Genomic DNA, 21,367 nt, shown 5'->3' with positions numbered 1-21,367 from the left:
TCACAGACAAGATTAGTAGAGTCTGAGGGATCGGTAAGGAGACGAAAGTATTTATCCCCCAGAGGCTACAGAGTTAGGAAAATTTTCACATTTATTCTTTCCTGTCGTGCAGTTTGGTTTCTCAATGCTAATTGAATTTCTACTCTGTTCTTTCGCGGATGGCGAGAACACGCGCTTCCTCATCCACTGACCTGCTGCCCGAGCCCCTAGAGCAGCAGCACCAACGGCGGAGCCTCAGGTTGACTTTGATGATGAGGTTCTGGCCTTAGTAGTTCCAGTGGGCCCAGCTCAGGTCCCAGAGGGGTTTATTGCTACCCCAGTACTCTAGGATGCTCTGATCCGTCTAGTGGGCCTTATGGAGAGTGTCACCCGGGCAAGCTTGCTTCCTGTAGCACCAGCCGTCTCTCAGGCTGGAGGAGGAGCCCAGACTCCTGCTACTCGCACTCCAGAGCAGGTAGCTCCCCAGTTCTAAAATCCAACAATTCATCCAGTTGGAGCAATTCAGCCGGGTGTGGTAGCTCAAACCGGTGATGGAGCAGTTATGTCTGTCGATGCTTTGTGGAGGTTGGATAGGTTCACTAAGCTCTTCACTACTACTTTCAGCGGTACATCTTCTGAGGATCCCCAGGATTATCTAGACAACTGTCATGAGGTTCTCAGGAACATGGGGATAGTGGAGACCAATGGGGTCAATTTTGCTACTTTTCGCTTGTCTGGATCCACCAAGACTTGGTGGAGATATTATTGCTTAGTTAGACCAGCCGGATTATCAGCTTTGACTTGGGAGCAGTTTACTCAGCTATTTCTGGAAAAGTTTCTCCCTATTACTCAGAGAGAGATCTATCGGAGGTAGTTTGAGCGTCTCCAACATGGTTCCATGACAGTTACTCAGTATGAGACCAGATTCATCAACTTGGTTCGTCATGCTCTTATTATACTTCCCATCGAGACAGAGAGGGTGAGGAGGTTCATTGACGGACTTATTCAGCCGATTCGTCTTCAGATGGATAGGGAGACTGAGAGTGAGATATCTTTCTAGGAGGCGACCAATGTGGCCCGGAGAGTCGAGATGGTTCTGTTGCAGGGAGGTGGTCAGGGGTCTGACAAAAGGCCTCATCATTCAGGCTGATTCAGTGGTACCTCGTTTGGAGGCAGATATTCGTATGGTAGAGGCCATCCTCCTAGGCCCTTTCAGTCAGCACTTCAGGTTTCTCACGGTGCTTCAGGTGGTCGTGGTTCCCATATGCAGTATTTTGATCAGCAGTCATACAGTGCACCACCAGCTCCTATCAGTGCACCGCCGCTTTAGAGTTTTCGGGGTGGTCATTTAGGTCATCAGGGTCAGTAGTCTCAGCAGCCGAGGGCTTGTTACACTTGTGGTAATATGGCTCGCATTGCTAGGTTTTGCCCTCGAGCACCGAGCGGCTCTCAGTATCAGGGTTCTCGTGCCATAGTTCATGCACCGAGTGTTCCACAGCCCGCCCAGCCAGCTAAAGGTGGGGGTATAGGTGCTAGAAGTGGAGGTAGAAGTATTAGAGGTGGAGCTCAGGCCGCTAAAGGTAGAGGCCAGCTAGCAGCAGGCCATCCCAGAGATGTAGTTCAGGGTGGTGGGGCCTAGCCCCAATGTTATACTCTTCCAGCCAGGCCCGACTGAGGCTTTCGATGCGGTTATCACGGGTATTGTTCTGGTTTGTAGCAGAGATGCTTCAGTTTTATTTGATTCGGGATCTACGTACTCCTATGTATCATCTTATTTTGCACCGTATTTGGTCATGTCTAGTGATTCTTTGAGTGCTCCTATTTATGTGTCTACACCGGTGGGTGATTTTATTGTGGTAGATCGAGTCCATCATTCTTGTATAGTTGCGATTTGGGGTCTTGAGACTCGTGTAGATTTGCTTCTTCTGGACATGGTTGATTTCGATGTCATATTGGGGATGGACTGGTTATCACCTTACCACGCTATCTTGGACTGTCATGCCAAAATTGTGACTTTAGCCTTACCAGGTTTACATCGTTTAGAGTGGAAAGGGACTTCTGGTCATTCTACACGTAGTGTTATCTCTTATATAAAGGCTCGGCGTATGGTCGAGAAGGGGTGTTTAGCCTATTTGGCCTATGTTCGTGATTCTAATGTTGAGGTTCCTTCTATTGAATCTATGCCCGTTGTTCGTGAGTTTCCTGAGGTATTCCCTACAGACCTGTCGGGTATGCCACCCGATAGAGATATAAAGTTTTGCATTGATTTGGCTCCGGGAACCCAACCCATTTCTATCCCACCGTACTGTATGGCCCCACCTGAGTTGAAAGATTTGAAGGAACAGTTGCAAGACTTGCTTGAAAAGCGTTTCATTAGACCTAGTGTTTCGCCTTGGGGTGCGCCAGTGTTGTTTGTTAAGAAGAAGGACGGATCGATGAGAATGCGTATTGATTATCGGTAGTTGAACAAGGTTACAATCAAGAATAAGTATCCATTGTCGAGGATTGATAATTTATTGGAACAGCTTCAGGGTGCCAAGGTATTTTCAAAGATTAACTTGAGATCTGGCTACCATCAGTTGAGGATTAGGGCATCTGATGTCCCTAAGACAGCTTTCCGCACTCGGTATGAGCATTATGAGTTCTTGGTGATGTCATTCGGGTTAACAAATGCCCCAACAACTTTTATGGATTTGATGAACCGAGTGTTCAGGCCTTACTTAGATTCGTTCGTGATAGTCTTCATTGATGATATTTTGATCTATTCCCGTGGCTGGGAGGAGCACGAGCAGCATCTTAGAGTGGTTCTTCAGACTTTGAGGGATAGTCAATTGTATGCTAAGTTTTTGAAGTGTGAGTTCTAGCTGAGTTCAGTTGTATTCTTGGGTCATGTCGTATCAGTAGAGGGTATTCAGGTTGATCCGAAGAAGATTGAGGCTGTCAAGAACTGGCCTAGACCAGCATCAGCTATAGATATCCAGAGTTTCTTGGGATTGGCAGGCTACTATCATCGGTTCGTGGAGGGGTTTTCATCTATTGTAGCCCCGATGACCAGGTTGACCCAGAAGGGTGCCCAGTTCAGATGGTCGGACGAGTGTGAGGCGAGCTTTCAGAAGCTCAAGACAGCTCTGACTACGACACCGTTGTTGGTTTTGCCCACAGGTTCAGGGCCTTATACAGTTTATTGTGATGCATCTCGTATTGGACTTGGTGCGGTGTTGATGTAGGATGGCAAGGTCACTGCCTATGCTTCACGGTAGTTGAAGATTCATGAGAAGAACTATCCAGTTCATGATTTAGAGTTGACAGCCATTGTTCACGCGTTGAAAATTTGGAGGCATTATATGTATGGTGTGGCATGTGAGGTGTTCACGGATCACAAGAGTCTACAGTATTTATTCAAGCAAAATGAGTTGAATTTGAGGCAGAGAAGGTGGTTGGAGTTTTAAAGGACTATGATATCACCATCTTATATCATCAGGGAAAGGCCAATGTGGTGGCCGATGCTTTGAGTAGGAAGTCAGCCAGTATAGGCAGTCTTGCTTATATTCCTATCGATGAGAGACCGCTTACCTTGGATGTTCAAGCTTTGGCCAATCAGTTCGTGAGGTTGGATGTTTCCTCTTTATTAGAGTGTATCCATGATCAATAGTATGATTATCCTCATTTGTGTGTCCTTAGAGACACGTTGCAGCATGAAGGTGCCAAGTAGGTTACTTTAGGTGATGATGTAGTTTTGAGATTGCAGGGTCGAATTTGTGTGTCTAATGTGGATGGGCTTCGAGAGTTGATTTTAGAGGAGGCCCATAGTTTCCGATACTCTATTCATCCGGGCACCGCGAAGATGTATCAGGATTTGCGGCAGCATTATTGGTGGAGAAGAATGAAGAAGGATATCGTTGCATATGTGGCTCGGTGTTTGAATTGTTAGCAGGTTAATTACGAGCATCAGAGACCTGATGGTTTGTTCCAGAAGATTGAGATTCCCGAGTGGAAGTGGGAGCGGATCACTATGGACTTCGTTGTTGGACTCCCATGGACTCCCATGGACTCAGAGGAAGTTCGATGTAGTGTGGGTTATTGTTGATAGGCTGACCAAGTCAGCACATTTCATTCCTGTGGCAGTCTCCTACTCTTCCGAGAGGTTAGCTGAGATCTATATTCGGGAGATTGTTCGTCTTCATGGTATGCCCGAGTTTATCATTTCGGATCGAGGTACGCAGTTTACCTCCCATTTCTGGAGAGCAATTCAGTGAGAGTTTGGCATACGGGTCGAGTTGAGCACAACATTTCATCCTCAGATGGACAGGCAGTCCGAACGGACTATTCAGATTTTGGAGGATATGCTCTGAGCATGTGTCATTGACTTTGGAGGCTCGTGGGATCAGTTTTTGCCTTTAGCAGAATTTGCCTACAACAACAGCTACCAGTCGAGTATCCAGATGGTTCCGTATGAGGCTTTGTATGGTAAGCGGTATCGGTCATAGGTTGGGTGGTTTGAGCCGGGGGAGGCTCGGTTGTTGGGTACAGATCTGGTTTAGGATGCCTTGGACAAGGTCAGGATTATTCAGGATAGGCTTCGTACAGCTCAGTCCAGGCAAAAGAGCTATGCAGACCGCAAGGTTCGAGATTTGGCTTTTATGGTCGGTGAATGGGTAATGCTTCGAGTGTCACCTATAAAGGGCGTGATGAGATTTGGGAAGAAGGGTAAGCTTAGCCCTAGGTTCATTGTCCCATTTGAGATTCTTGATCGAGTGGGAGAGGTGGCTTATATACTTGCATTGCCGCCGAGCTTATCAGCCGTGCATCCAGTGTTTCATGTGTCCATGCTTCGAAAATATCACGACGATCCATCCCACGTGTTAGATTTCAGCACTGTCCAGTTGGACAAGGACTTGTCTTATGAGGAGGAGCCGGTAGCTATTCTAGACCGGCAGGTTCATCAGTTGAGATCGAAAAATTTTCCTTCTGTTCATGTTCAGTGGAGAGGTTAGCCCGCTAAGACATCGACCTGGGAGTCCGAGTCCGATATGCGGAGCCGTTATCCTCATCTTTTCCCCGATTCAGGTACTCCCTCTTTCGGCATCACCTCGATTTGCGTGCGCAGTCCAGGCGCGTAGCTGGAAAGCCATTTTGTAAAAATCTGTGAAAAATGATGAATTTTGCATTAAAATAAGTTTAAGTTGACTTCGGTCAACATTTTGGATAAACGAACCCACCTATGATTGGACGGTCTCGGAGGGTCTGTAGGAAAATATGGGACTTGGGCGTAAGCTCGGAATCGAATTCCGAGGTCCCAAGCCCGAGAAATGAATTTTTAAAGAAAATTATTTTCTGAAATTGTTTATGATTTATAGAAATGAATTGTGATTAAAACATGATGGTATCGAGCTCGTATTTTGTTTCCGGTGCCCGATACAGGTCTTATATGTGATTTAAGATAAGTTTGTGAAGTTTGGTAAGAAACGGACTTGAAACGAAGGGAATCAGATCGTTTTTGAGAAGAATGGAAAATTTGAAGTTCTTGAGAAATTTCATGATTTTGATGCTAAATTCATAGTTGTTGATGTTAGTTTAGTGATTTGAATGCACGAGTAAGTCCGTAGGGTGTTTTTGAGGTAGTGTGCATGTGTGGTTTGGAGCCCTGAGGGCTCGGGTGAGTTTCGGATAGGTCTCGAGAAGTTTTTTAACTTAGGAAAAATTGCAGGATCTGCTGTCTGCTAGTGTCCAGGTGTTTGTGCTATGCGATCGCATAGAAAGGTTCGCGATCGCATAGTGTAAATTTCAGGGGTCCATTTTTGTACTATGCGATCACATAGGTCCCTCCGTGATCGCGTATAGTAAATTCTGGGAAGTCACAAATTGTTATATGCGATTGCATTGTTTCTTCCGCAATCGCAATGTGTTAGACGAAGCCTGGGAAGGGAATCCATTTTCTTCTATGTGATCGCATAGCCTTGTCTGCGATCGCAATGCCCAGTCCCCTTTCTCCTATGCGATCACATTCCCTTGTCTGCGATCGCAGAGACCAAATTTGTCAGGATTAAACCCAAATTTCATAACTTCTTCTTCCAATCTCCAAATTGGGCGATTTTGAAAGAGAACTTCACCACAAATTCATAGGTATGTAATCTTAGACTCATTCTCTTCAGTTTTCATTAACACCTATTAGAATTCTACGCCTAAATCATGTTCTTAAAGGTAGAAAATTAGAGAATTGGTTAGAGTTAGGGCTTTTTGTATAAATAGAATTTAGACCTCGTTTTGGGGTCGGATTTCAATACTAAATACATATTCGGGCTCATGGGTGAATGGATGATCGGGTTTTGGTCTGAACCTCGTATTTTGGCCAAGCGAGCCCAGGGTCAATTTTTGACTTTTGGGAAGAATGATAGGAAATCTATAATTAAGCATTGGAATTGCATTTTTTTAGCGTTTATTGACGTTATTAAGTCGATTATGTCTAGATACAATTGATTAGAAGCCAAATTCAAAAGGAAAAACAGTGTTTGAGGTTTGAATTGGCCGTAGAAGTTCGAGGTAAGTGTTTGGTCTAACCTTAGCTTGAGGGATTAGGAGTCCAATCCTATTTGCTATGTGGTATTTGTTGAGTACGACGTATAGGCATGGTGACGAGTATCTATATGTTGGTGTCAAGCATGCCCGTGAGTCTTATATTGTGATTATTATAGCTTCGTTGTATTATTTCTGCTTTGATGATGATTTCTATTGTTAGGCAATGTTTGTGAAAGTAATTGTGAAATTTGAACATTGAGGAGCGTTGGCTCAAGTTGTACAATGAAATGTGAAAGTATAAGTAGAAATTGAACCTTTTAGAGCATTGATTCAAAATTGTGAAGTGAGTTGTGAAGTAAAAGTGAGAAAGAGAAGAGAATCATTATATTATCTCCCTTGCCTGGAATTCGTTGTTTTTGATATTATCTCCCTAGCCGGGATGTTGATGCTTCTTTTGATGTTATTCCCTTGCTGGGACTTGATTGTTGAACTATTGTTCTCTTGCCGGGATTCTTATTGTAATTTCATTTATTCCCTTTCCCTATTATTTGTAATTGTTGTTTGGGTGAGGAAGAATGTTAAAGCACGAAGGGTGATGCCATGTATTGTTTTGGTGAGAGAGTGTTAAAGCACGAAAGGTGATGTTGTATATGATTTGTGAGGAAAGAGTGTAAAGCACGAATGGTGATGCCGTGCCGCACGATGTACCATTCTGTGCCGATTATATTGATTATATGGTAAGGACGAGAGTAAAAGCACGAAGGGGGATGCCGTGCACATTTTCATTACTTGATTGCTTTGGTGAGGACGGGAGTAAAATCACGAAGGGTGATGTCGTGCACTTATTGATTTCTGGTTCTTTGTTGATATCCAAGATTTATTGTTTCCTTCAATTACCTGTTGTTTTTCTATTCTGAATTGATATCTCCCCCGCAGCATGCTACCCCTCCCATATTTGACTGATCATTTATGTTCTTCCTTTCCGCTGTATATAGTTGAATTGCACAGGTTTATGTAGTAGTCTGGTCCTAGCCTCGTCACAACTTCGTCGAGGTTAGGCTAGGCACTTACCAACACATGGGGTCGGTTGTGCTGATACTAAACTCTGCACTATGTGCAGATCCCAGAGCAGCTTTTGGACCATAGATTGGGTGGCTACCTTCAGTCCATGCGGAGATCCAAGGTAGACCTGCAGGCGTCCGCAGGCCCTGGCGTCTCCCTCTATCCCTTTATTCCTGTTTCATTTCCTTAATTTAGAAACAGTGTATCGTTTATTTTTCGAACTTTGTATGTAGAAAATCTTAGATCGTATGTGACACTGTGACACCAGTTCTGCGTGGTTAAGGTCTAAACAGTTGTATTAGCACATGTTCAGATATTTTTTTTATTGCTTTTCTTCTGCTTATTCTAAATTTCCGTTGTTTACACGTTATTGTTTTACAAATGTTAAAGAGTATAAAGTGGGTAAAAAGGTAATGTTCAATAATTGACTTGCCTAGCTCACATCAATAGGCACAATCACGACTCCCGAGGGTGAAAAATCCGGATCGTGACAAATTAAGACAAACACAATTCATTGGCTCTTTTAAAAAATAATGCCACGAGGTGACACTAAATCTACTTATTGGTCAATAATTAACTAGAAATAAGTGAGAAGTTTTGGTTGTCAAAGTCTACTTATAGCTAGCTGTCTCCTAGTTATAGTCCACCAGTCAAAAATTATCAAAGTTTCGACGTATAAGTTTTTAAGTTAATACGGACAATGTCATTAATTACACTACCTGTGATAATCAGTTCAAATTTGATACAAATATATTGTACTATTTTCTTTCACATTTACTTGACATGTATATTAAAAATAGATTTTTATTTTTATTTATCATTTTACGTATATTAAGAAAAGACAAAAAAAAAATTCTTTTACACCCACAGTATTTATTACTCATTTTAAATTATTTTCTCAAATCCAATAAAATATGCATCAATTAATATGAATATCATGGTAAATTATGCACTTCATTTATTATTTTTTAAGGGGCATGAACTGAGGGAGTAGTTTTAAAATTGTCTTCAATGCATATATCCTAGGGGTGGCAAATGGACGGGTTGGGCTGAATTTGGGCGGGTCAAGATAGGTTAGGTTAATAAATGGGTCATTGCCCAACCCAGCCTAAAGTGTACTTGGGCTAAGACGGACTAAACAATGGGTCATAACCCAACCCGTCCAACTTGACCCATATTTTAGAACCATGCTCATCTTGCATAAAAAAAGTCTTTTACCTTAAAATGTGTAAGTTGAAAATTTTTTGGGGGTGGGGATAGGGGTAGGAAGGGTTGGGGCAGGTGGGTAATGCAGAAAAACGAAAAAAAAAAAAAGAAAACAGAAAATTAAAAATTGAAGTAAATTTTTTTTTAGGGGTTTGCAGGGAGAGGGCAGAAAAAAATTAGAAAATTGAAAATACAAAAAAAAAGTAAAATTTTTTTTGAGGGGAGGGTGGGAGGCTCGGGTCTATCTCTTTTCAAAACCTTGCTTTTTATTAATCGTTTTTCAAACACTTGAGTATTTAAACTTAAATCCCCTCTTATTTGAGCCTCACTTGTTTATTTGCTAATTGCACAAATTCACAAAAAATTGTCTGGCCGGAAACCACACTAGTGGATCCTGAGGGGTGCCTAACACCTTCTCCTTAGGATAATTTCAAGCCCAACCGACCCCATGTACTGAGTAAGTGTCGAGCCTAACCTCAGCGAAATAGTGACGAGGCTAGGACACAACAAACAACATAACCTGCAGTTAAATAATATCTAGCAGAATAACAGTAATAGAAACAATTCAAAAGTAACGGGGAGGGTGCAGAAAAAAAAAAACAGAAAATTGAAAATACAAAAAAAAAGTAAATTTTTTTGAGGGGAGAGGGGTTTTGCTGGGGGTGGGGTGGGGGTGGTGCAGAAAAAATAGAAAATTAAAAATACAAGAAAAAATATAAAAAAATTATTTTTTGAGGGGAGGGGGGGTGCAGCGTGGGTGGATGGTGCAGAAAAATAAAAGAACATAAAATTGAAAAAAAAAGTAAAATTGGGGCAATTAAATAAATTTCTATATAAGTTGGGTTGAGATACATTTTATTTTGTGTGAGTTTCATGTGTTGTATTTGGATTGCTTAATGGGCCAGAATGAGCTATAAAATATAATGGGTTAACTTGGGCTCAGCCCAAATTGTCTAATGAGCTAAAATATTTGTAACTCAACCCATTAATCTCTGGGCGGGTTGGACGGGTTTGGGCTCAAATTGCCACCCTATATATCCTATCATGCCGGCAAATGTGGAGGACTCAATCGGTGCTTAGGCCATTGTCACACCTCCTTTTTTCGGCACCGCGAGGGGCGCAGAGGGAGTTTTTCCAATTAAAGGACAATCGAAACGGGATTTGTTTATTTATTTCAGAGTCGCCACTTGGGAGATTTAGGGTGTCCCAAGTCACCATTTTAATCCCGAATCGAGGAAAAGAATGACTCTGTATTACAGTCCGCGAACCAGAAATCCGGATAAGGAATTCTGTTAACCCGGGAGAAGGTGTTAGGCATTCCCGAGTTCCGTGGTTCTAGCACGGTCGCTCAACTGTTATATTCGGCTTGATTATCTGATATAATACATATTATAGACTTATGTGCAAATTTTATCCTTTAGCCGCTTTTATTATTTTTATTTATTGTTATTATTTTACAGAGAATTGCAACATTGTGAAAACGTATTTCAAACCACGTCACAATCAATGCACCCGTAGTTATTGGCACATTTCAACTCTGTTGAGATTTGGATTTGGGTCACATAAATGTGCACCCGAGTTTTAAGAAAATTGAATTATTAAAAGGCGTGCCTAAAGCGACTAGCGTATCATTTACTTTGGGTAGGGCCGTGAAATTTTGCTAAACGGTCCATCCCGAAGTCTAAGCAATTTTAAAGCAAATATTTACCGAGGGCCCCGCAATTTTGTATTTTTATTCGGCGAGGCTCATCTCATTCTTATTTTTAAAAGGAATTTGCAACGTCATGGACATGCATCTCGGACCACGTCACAATCAATGTACCCGTGATTAGAGACACATTTCGACTCCGTTGAGATTTGGATTTGGGTCACATAAATGTGCACCCGAGTTTAAGAATGTAATTTAATTAAATCGCGTCTAAAGAGTCTAACGCATTATTATCTTTGGGGAAGGTAGTGAAATTCACTAAACAGTCCATCCCAAATTCTAAGTATTTATTATGACCAATTATTGAGGGCCCCGCAATTTGCATTTTTATTTGGCGAGGCTCGTCTCATTATTTTATTTAAAAAAAGGATAATCTTAGAACGACTACATTTTTTATTTTTCGTTTTTCTCTAAAATAAATGAAGAAAAGATCCTACTTTATTTACATACTTCGAGTTATTATAGTTAAGTTTCGAAAGTGAGTCGTTTAAAGAGTTTACATGGGCAGCGCATAGAATATTCTACATACAGACAGTAAAAGAAAGAAAAGACTACATTAAACTACAACTTCAAATCTTTCACATTTTTGCATTCATGCTTCGAGTGGCTTACAAGATGAACCAGTGTATCAGTTTGTGTACCTGGTATTTGGAAAGCAAGGAAAGAAGATGAAGATCAGTAGAAGCAGCAGTAGTGTAAATACACAGCAACAACAGCAACCCCAGCAGCAATTTGACCCAGGTTCAAGGCCCAGAAAACTTTGAAAAAAACCGAACAACTCAATAGAACAAAACCAAAAGTATGTAAACAAACTAAACAACAACAACCCACGCGTGTATTAAACCCGAAACTTCTCACTTTGTTTTTGTTCTCTTTTTAAACTCTACCACACTCTCTTCGGATTTTCAGGATGTATTCCTCTCTCCCAAAATTCTCCCAAAAACCCCCTTTCTAAAAATTCTCCTCCTAAAATCTCTTAAAATTCCTCCCAAAATCTCTCCCAAAATTCCCCTACTTCTAAAAATTCTTCTCCCCCTCCCCCTTATATACAAAGCAAGACTCCCTTTTACCTCTTTTCCCTTTAATTTTATTATTACCCACACTTTTACTTTAGTAAAAGTAGTCAACGTGGGCCCCCGTGTTCCCTCTTTTTGAAAAGTAGTCAAAGTGAACCCCCATGTTCCCTCTTTTTGAAAAGAAGACATCATTATCCACCTTTTCCTTTTTGCTTTTATCATTACGTCTTGTCCCCCACCATAATTAAATAATCTGCAATTGGTTAATTCCCGTATTACCCCTAAAACTACTGTTACTGCCCTGATTCAAAATCTGTTATAACTTCAAAAATCTGTCCAAATAACAATTATCGCACATTTAAATAGCAATTAACTATAAAAATCACACAATTTAGACGTTAAATGCTAAAAATGCAACGTACATTATTTTTATGATTTTGTAAAACAAACTTAAATAAATACTAAATGCAAATGCGACATATTTTTGTAATTTTTTATTAATTTAACCAATAAACACGCACAGACAGAAATACAAATAATTATCAAAAATGCCACAAAAATTCTAAAATTGCACACAAAGGAAAATTGTTTTATTTTGGATTTTGGGAGTAATTCTCATATAGGGCAAAAATCACGTGTTTACAGCCATCTCCAACCTTACCCCCATTCCCCATAATGGGGACAATTTTTGGGGTAATTTAGCTCCAACCCTCCCCCATTTTTGTCCCCAAAATGAGGGATGAATAGTGTTCCCTCAAATATGGGGGTACACTATTCATCTCTCCCATTACTATTCATCACTTTTTTATTATTATTTTATTATTTAATCTTTTAATTTATCTCTTTATATATACCTAATTATGTTTATGTAATGTCTTTATAATATTAATTTTACATCTTAACTTTGGTGTATAATTTTGATAAATTAATATTCGTGCATTTATTATTTTTATGTAAAATTGTAAGTTAATTTATTATAAGTTATAATTGTACAAAAAATATATAATTATCTCAAAGATGCTCATTTTGCGACATAGAAGAATTAAGGACAAAGATGCTCATTTTGCACTTCGTAATGCATTAATAGATCATTTATGGGAGAATACTAGAGGTTGAAGTTGAATATTTATCTAGTATTTCGAATGAATTTTATCGTTATGTAATATGTATTTAATTAATCTTGTATCGCAATGATTTCACTTTTATTTGAATTATTAGTTAATCTATAATAATTGCTTACAAATTATATTATTCAAAATTTTATGAAATTGTTTTAATGTAAATTACAAATTAATAAAAATAAAAGATGGAATTTGTTTAATGAAAATTAAAAAATAAAATTAAAATAAAAGATAATAATATAATATAGAAGAGAGAGAAGAATATAAAAGAGTTTGGGGGAATGATTGGAGTAAGTTGTTCCCAAAATGGGGAAATCCCCATTTTGGGGACCAAAAATGGGGTAAAGATTGAAGATGCCCTTAGTCAAAGTAATAAATACATTATATGTGCTTAAATTCAAAAAAAATATTTAATTTTTAATTAATTCATACATATTTTAGTTAAAATTGATACTATAATTTAGTTTAACAGCATGTGAGTTTGTTTTTTTTGTATTGATTAGGTATCGACACTCATTTGAGAGGGGTAGTCTCTTTTAGAAGATAGTTCTAAAATTTCAAAATAATTGTATCCTATAATTCTTGTATATTAAAAGAGACACAAGCATTTAATGCGGTTCGGTCAATTGAACTATGTTTACATATGGAGATGAGCAATTCACTATATAAAAAAGAGTACAAAATATCAAGAGAATAACCTTACAAACATGCAAACACAAATGACAGGCTAACACTTGTCCCAAAATTTTTCCGCTAAACAAGACTCTTAAATCCCCGTATGACTACATTGTGAATACTACTAAATTAGAAGAAGAGATCCTCAATTTATAGAAGTCCAAATATTTTCTTCCAAAAAAATGAATTAGTCAAATATGAGAGATTTATGTTTCTTTCTAAGAATAGAAAAATTCATTTATGATAAATATGTTGTTCTTTCATTTAAGAGACGAGAAAATCAAATACGGTAAGAAAGCAAGACAACACCTAACACTAACTATATGTAATATTAATTTTGACTTGATTTTTGGAGAGGTTCTTTTTTTTTTTTTTTTGAAATGCTGCACGAGTATTAGGCACAAAAAGAATCATATGCTAGCTGGTCTCAAGTCTCAACTAGTACTGTCAGTACTTTATTCGGTTCATAATAATTTTTCTTTTTTTACCTTTTTATTTTAGTTCAAAATAAATGTTCTATAATTCAGAAGGAATTAAATTTATTTTTAAAAAAATTTGCTTTTATTTATATATCTCAATATGTCAAGTTAATAATATACAAATTTTAATTAATAGTCACAATATGTGTCAAAGTACCTTTTTCCTCTAGGAGTTAGTATTTTCTTAAGAATTTTGCCAAAGACAAAAAGAGTCACTTATTACGGATCCTATTTTTAGATACTTTTTACTATGAATTTCTAGGAAGTATACCTACTGATCTGTCATCCAGTCTGGTGAATAACAAGGAGAGATTCTAAACTGAAAATAATGTAAGATAATCATTTTATAAGTTGAAAGAATTAGAAATAAACGACTCATGAACTATATTCAATTTAGAATACAATATATTTAAATCTTGAATTCCTCGTTTCTGAGCCATTGTACTGTTTTTTGAAGAAAAAAAATAGAAATAGCCAAATTTACAATTGGTAATTGAAAAATAGATACAATTTTAAAAGTACTCAAAATTTAATCACTTTTTCGTATAAATCTAAAATTTGAACAAATATATCCTTAAAATCCGGAAAAAATCTAGCATAATATGCTGAAGTTTGAATTTTTTATATTTGAAATTCCAGCATAATGTGCTGGAATTTCATGATGTGTGTAGGAGTTCTAACATAATATGCTGGAAGCTTATACGCAGGAGCTCTATAATCCAGTATATTATGCTAAAACTTTTTGTGTACTGAAGTTCCAACAAAATATACTGAAAGTTAATACGCACGAGCTTCATAATCCAGCATATTATACTGGAATTTTCTGTGTTTCAGTAATATAGTGGTTATTTTTAAATAATTTTGTAAATACTAGCTATTTTTTAATTATCAATCCAAAAAGTGGTTAATCGGTACTATTTTCACGTTTTTAAACTCAAAGTACTCAACGTTTAGGGTAATGTGGGCTCCCGATCTGCGACTGAAATCCGAAAAGACTGGCCCATAAAGTAACATGTTAGTTGGCCTATAGTTCAGATTCATTTAATTGACGTTTGCTTTTGCGGCCATTTATAGCCTGTTTGGCCAACCTTCTCAAGATTTTTCTCCAAAGCACTTTTTATTTTCCTAATTTGAGATGTTTGACCAAGCTTATTTGAAAAAAAAGTGCTTTTAGGAAGAAGCAGAAGCAGTTTCAGAGAAGCAGAAAAAAGTAGCTTCTTTCCAAAAGCAGAAGCAGAAGCAGTTTTGGCTTTTCTTCTTACCTAAAATACACTTAACAAAATATAGTATATATCAGAATAACCCTTAAACTTAATACTTAGGATATTGATTTATAAATATTTCTTCTTATTTTTAGAAAAACTTTCTAATATGTAGTGACTTTAGGGGTGAATGCTTTTATATTTATTGAAGGAATTTTAATATATTTAACTTATATTAAAAGAATTAAGTACTTTTTAAGTTTATTTTCATATTTTACTTAAATAAAATGATTTTTTTTTAATTATTACATGTAATAACAAAATTCTGATATTATTTATTTACTTATAATATTAATTATTAAGTAAATCTATTCATGTCCTTATTTGTAATTTGACACTTAAAAGCACTTTCTAAAAAGCTTGGTCAAACACAAATTATTTCTCAAAAGTGCTTTTCAGACTAATTAGCCAAACACAAACTGCTTCTCTCCAAAAGTACGTTTTTCAAAAGCACTTTTGAAAAAAGCACTTCTCAAAATAAACTGATTTCTCCAGCTTGGCCAAACAAGCTATTAATTTCCTCTCTCTTATTATTTGTTTGTATCAATAAAACAGTACAATAACTAAAATATCACAATTCATTACAATGTGAGAAAAATTAAAAAGAAAAAAAATTCTCATATTGTCTTAGGTGAAATTAGTGTCATTTGCGTCTGTTACCATATTGCATTGTTGTTACTATTATTTGTTGCTTGGTTGTTTTATTTTTATTGTTTCTTGAGCCGGGTGTCTATCGAAAACATCCCCTCTTTCTTTATAAGGTTGAGATAAAATTTACGTACACATTACTCTTCCCAAGCTCCACTTATAGGATTATACTGAGTTTATTGTTGTTGATGTCGTCTTGGTTGAAATTAAAGACAATATAGATTAGGGGATAAAAGTCACTATAACAACATAATTAATGGAATAAAACGTCACAAGTACATCGTATTACTCTATATTGGAAAAATAGTAAATGGAATAAGACGTTGCAATTATGTTGTTAACTTCTTATACTCGACGACGATAATACCATTAAAGGGATAAAACGTCACAATCATACCATGTGCATTTGATTAATGTAATATCTATGTAGAATTTTCGATAACCTTTTTTGTGGTCACAACCCATAAATTAACGAACAGTTGTCACATTACCCTTTACACCTTGTTCACAAAAAAAGTAGCTTTCATTAATTTTGATAAGAAAGGGAAAAAAATATCTAAGCTCCTACCCTGTATTATGAAAACATCTTTGGGCCAAAGATGGACCATTGTAGTATTGGGGCGAAGTGCAACAATAGTCACTTTAAATCCCGCTATTTAAAATATATTCATAATTTATAATGTATTTAAATTAGCTAATTCATCCAAACTTCAGGACTAAATATCTTGAATTTAAACAGGACTTAGTGTCCTGAATTTTTGAGCTGCTAATTTGAAATTCAAGATAAGTGTCCTGATCTGAACTACTAATTTAAAATTAAGGACATAAGATTTGAACTTCTAGACACAATTTTCGAACTTTTGGACACGATATCCTGAAGTTTGAACTTTGAGGTTTAAAATCTAGGACGTCATATATGGCAGGAGAAGAAGTAGATGGAATAGATTCAAATAAAGTATTAGTAATGTGAGGAGAAAGTGAAGGTGAAGGTGAAGCATCAGAAGGTGAATGGTGGTTGTCAGAAGCATTAGGAAAGGATGAATCATCAGAAGGGAAAGGAACTGAAAGAGGACTAGAAGAAGTGGTAGCATCAGGAGGCATACCAGATTCAAACCAATAGGTTGGGAATGATGATGAGGTGGTTGACAATGGGGACTTTGACACAACTGGAAGTGAAAAATTTGAAGAGAAAGGGAAGAGTTGTTCATGAAAAATGACATCTCTAGAGACAAAATACTGTTTTGACCGAAGGTTATATAACTTATAACCTTTCTTTGCAAAAGAGTAGCCAAGAAAGACACATATAATAGCTCTAGGTTTTAGTTTGTCTCTTTGAGAAATGGAAACAGTAGCAAAACAGAGGCAACCAAAAGTTTTTAGGTGTGAATAGCTGGGTGTCTTGCCAAACAACAATTCATAAGGTGATTTATTTTGTAGTAGTCTAGAGGGGAGTCTATTAATGATATATGTGGATGTGAGAAGGCAATCTCCCCAAAACCTGATTGGTACTTTGGATTGGAAAAGCAAAGCCCAGGAAGCTTCTAGGAGGGTTCTACGTTTCCTCTCCACTACACCATTTTGTTGAGGTGTGTGTGGACAACTAGTTTGATGAATGATTCCATTTTCAGAAAAGAAGGAAACTGCAGCATTGTTATTTCCTAATTCTAGAGCATTATCAGATCTTATGCTTTGGATGGTGACATAAAATTGAGTTTGAACCATCAACACAAAAGCCTTCAGGAGGGGAAAAACATTACTTTTGGACCCCATTAGATGAGTCCAAATGCATCTAGAGAAATCATCAACAATGGTAAGGAAATATTTGGAGCCTAAATATGTAGAAGTGTGATATGGTCCCTAAGTGTCAACATGAACAAGTTGAAAGGCTTAGAACTATGAATAGAACTATCAGAAAATGGCAATCTAGTTTGTCTAGCCATGGGACAAATAGCACATGGAAAAAACTGTGTAGAAGAAATATAAGAAGAAATTTCAGAGATGTTTTTCATCTTAATAAAAGGAACATGTGCAAGTCTATTATGCCAAACAATGTCCATCTTATTCATAGCAGCTTCATCACAAGAGGGAGAAACAGTATTTACAATACAAGGAAGATGGTTAGAAACAGATGAAGATGACAAGCTGCTACAGGCATTTGACATAGTAAGTTGAGGTTGAGAAGGCTTTTCCCACACAAATTTGTACAGCCCACTGTCCAGTTACCAAGATCCAGAGGCTTCTTCAGAGAAGGGCCCTGTATGAGACATGAAAGTCTAGTAAACGAACTATACAATCAAATTGATCTGTGAGTTTATGTACAGAGATGAGATTGTGCTTAAAGGAAGGTAAATAAAGGACATTGTGAAGAATTATAGACTCAGTCAAAACAAAGGAACCTGTGCAAGTAACTTTTATTTTATAACCATTTGGAAGAGACACTAGAAAAGGAATAGGTAAAAGTGTGATATTGATGAGATATTCTTTATTAGCAGTCATATGGTCAGAAGCACCAGAGTCAACTATCCAAGTTAAGGAATCAGATTGATTTAGCAAAGTAGAGTTGAAACTATATACTACATTCTTAGGCAATAGAGTACCAGCAAAATTGGCAGAACTCATGATATTGAGTTGAGGACCAGGATCAGAGACATGATATTGTTGCAATAGAGAGAGCAGTTGAGAGTATTGCTACTTTGTCAGCCCAGGCACTACAGAAGCATTTTCAGCAACAGGCACAATAGAAGTCTAATTGGAAGAGGTGCACTCAAAAGCAGAGAACTCAGAATCTGTCACCATATTAGCAGCTGCCTTTCTACCCTCGGTAAACTTGAAGTTAGTAGGAAAGCCATGAAGCTTGTAACACTTATCAATTAAGTGTCCAGGCTTCTTGCAATACTTGTAGAAAAGATTAGAGGTCCTGGACTGATTATCAAAGTTCACTTTTTAAGTAAACTGTCTCTGATGCCCCTAGAATTGCATATTCAGCTAAGGTTGAGTAGTTTTGTTAAAGGAATTCACATTAAAGGAGGCTGCTTTAGGGGTGAATTGAGAAGGCGGGTTGACTTGTCTTTGCTTTTCATCTTGAAGAAGAATGTTATAGACATTATCAAGGGATGGTAGAGGTTACATCATCAACAGATTGCTTCTCACACCAACATAAATCTCATTCAATCTCATGAGGAACTGATGGACCTTGTCCTCCTCTTTCTCCTTTTGAAAACCCTCTTTAGCAGCACAATTGCAAGAATTTGTATGACTACTGCACATTATTCCCAATTCATCCCATATTCTCTTAAGTTTTGTAAAATATGAAGTAATATCAAGGGATCCTTGATAGGTAGAGGCAAGTTCCCTTTTTAGTTCAAAAACTTTAGTCCCATGCATTTACACTACCATACCTATTATTTAATTGTTTCCATATACTTTTGGCTGTCTCAGAGTATTGAACACTTTCAGCTCTATCCGGTGATAATGAACTTGTTAACCAAGATATCACCATATTATTACAATGGTGCCATTGTTTATAATCAGGGGAAGTTGCAGCAGGTTTAGGGAACGAACCATCTATAAATGCTATTTTGTTCCTAGCAGACAATGACACTATCATACTACGTTTCCAACCTCCAAATCCACTCCCTGAAAATGGTACAGGAACTAGGGACACACCAGGCACATCAGACGATAGAAGAAATAGAGGGGATGTAGGGTCAGGAGTATACGCAGAAGAGAAAGTAGAACCAGTCATGGTTAGAACAACTAAATCACCAACAAATACCGTAGACTGAAATCAAATCCAACACATGCAAAAGAGAGATACAAATACCAGCCTTCTTTGCAATGTGAAGAAGTAAGGCCTTGATATAGCAGAACAACTTCAGCGAACCAATGAAAATGGAGGAAACCCTAGCTCCGAAAAATCGAATTAGCTTGAACAAAATAGAGATTCCAGCGGCCATACTACAGAAATTCAGTACGATCTACCGTAAAATGAACTCAAACACGAAGGAAACAAAGTGTTTTTGCCGGAAAATCAAAAAATCACGAAGCTCTGATGAAGACAAATCTCGATGAAAATTGGATGAAAACAGATAGGGGTAACACCGTTCTACATAGATAAGCAAGATTTAACGAATTCCTGCTCTGATACCATGTCAAACCAGTAAAAGAAGATCAGAAATTAAGGTTCGTTAATGGAGGTTGGAGGTTTTCTAGAAAGTTCTTCATCGCAGAAACATAGAGGAAAGAGATGATAAATATAACCGGCCAACCTTTAACAGTTGTGGCCTCCTTGTATTTATAATCTATCCATACAATGTAAAGAATGGCTAACTACTAAAATGAATAACCACTATGCTATGTTAACAAAAGAATAATGGCTAAGTAGTACAAAAGGCTACAAAAGGCTAAGTATAAAATAAATATCTCAGCCAACTTAAGTACGCTACTTTGGGCTTGAAGTGGTGCAAGCTAGAGGCCCAACAGAAAGGAAGTATAAATGACTAATTTATCGCTCGTTCCACCGATTCTTTTGTTGAGCTTTTATCTACTTAGATGAAATGGGTGAAAGAATTTTGGTTTTGTATATAATTTTCTTCTGTCAACACTGGCGATTTTTAAAGTCTAGGTGTTCTTTTAATTTCTTAGAATACATATTTAATTAGTGTATAAAAAAAATAACATTGAAAGAGTAATTTATATATCTTATAAAATATGAAATTACAGTGGATGTCCATAACCACTAAAGGAATAATACCCACTACTCTTTTCCATTATCTCCATATCTCCCACTACTCCAATACTTATGGTTGTAACTCACATACTTCCATAACTCCCCCATGATCTCAAATGCTTAATGAATTGACATGTTTATGGCATTCTTTGATATACCTCTATATTGTACTATAAATAGACGACAAGAAGTGATATTGTAAATGCTTGAAAAATACTCGTGAAAGTTGAAACACTTGATGAAATAAATGTTCTTTCTTTCTATCTATATCTTTTGTCTATTTTTGTAACGACCCGACCGGTCGTTTTGAGCTTTTGTACTTTGATCGTCAGTTCTCGGGCATGACTTGCCCCGTATGATGTATTATGACTGATGTATATCGATGGTTTTGGTTTTCAGGAAAATCGGAAGGAATTTGAAAGAACAGTCTTAGATGAAAGCTTTGAATTTGAAAGGTTTGACCAAGAGTTGACTTATTTGTATATGATCTCGGATCAGAATTTTTATGATTTGGTTAGTTCCGTTAGGTGATTTATGACTTGGGAGCGCGATTGGAATGCATTTTGGAAGTCCGTGGAAGGATTTGGCTCGAATTGGCAAAGTTAGTATTTTGGTGAATTCCGGTTGATAGGTAAGATTTTGATTGAAGGGTTGGAATGGAATTCCGAGAGTTGTTGTTGCTTCGTTATGTCATTTGTGATGTGTGTGCAAAATTTCAGGTTATTCGGACATCGTTTGGTCGGGTTTTTGATCGAAAGTGTATTTCGGAAGTTTTTGGAAACTTAGGCTTGAATTCGATGAGTTTTGGGTATTTTGATGTTGTTTGAGGTGTTTTGATGATTGGAACAGGTTTTAATGATGTTATGAATTATGTTGGCAAGTTTGGTCGGGGTCTCATGAGGCTAGGATAAGTTTTGGAAGAGTTTTTGGAAGATATTTGCCGTTTTTAGCATAAGCATGTAATGA

The 21,367-nt window shown here is 37.4% G+C and overlaps 1 protein-coding gene across 1 annotated transcript; it reads right to left on the bottom strand.

The window, feature by feature from the left end:
- Window positions 1-18,417: 18,417 nt before the first annotated feature.
- On the bottom strand, window positions 18,418-19,417 carry LOC138871828 (uncharacterized). Its single transcript, XM_070149735.1, has 3 exons — window positions 19,096-19,417; window positions 18,823-19,001; window positions 18,418-18,594 (listed from the first exon to the last, which is right to left on the bottom strand). Exons 1-3 carry the CDS (start codon window positions 19,415-19,417, stop codon window positions 18,418-18,420), a joined length of 678 nt encoding a protein of 225 aa, XP_070005836.1.
- Window positions 19,418-21,367: the final 1,950 nt, after the last annotated feature.

This window comes from Nicotiana sylvestris, chromosome 6 (assembly GCF_000393655.2).
Source record: "Nicotiana sylvestris chromosome 6, ASM39365v2, whole genome shotgun sequence".
Classification (NCBI taxonomy): domain Eukaryota; kingdom Viridiplantae; phylum Streptophyta; class Magnoliopsida; order Solanales; family Solanaceae; genus Nicotiana; species Nicotiana sylvestris.
This window is presented reverse-complemented; position numbering and strand designations above follow the sequence as displayed.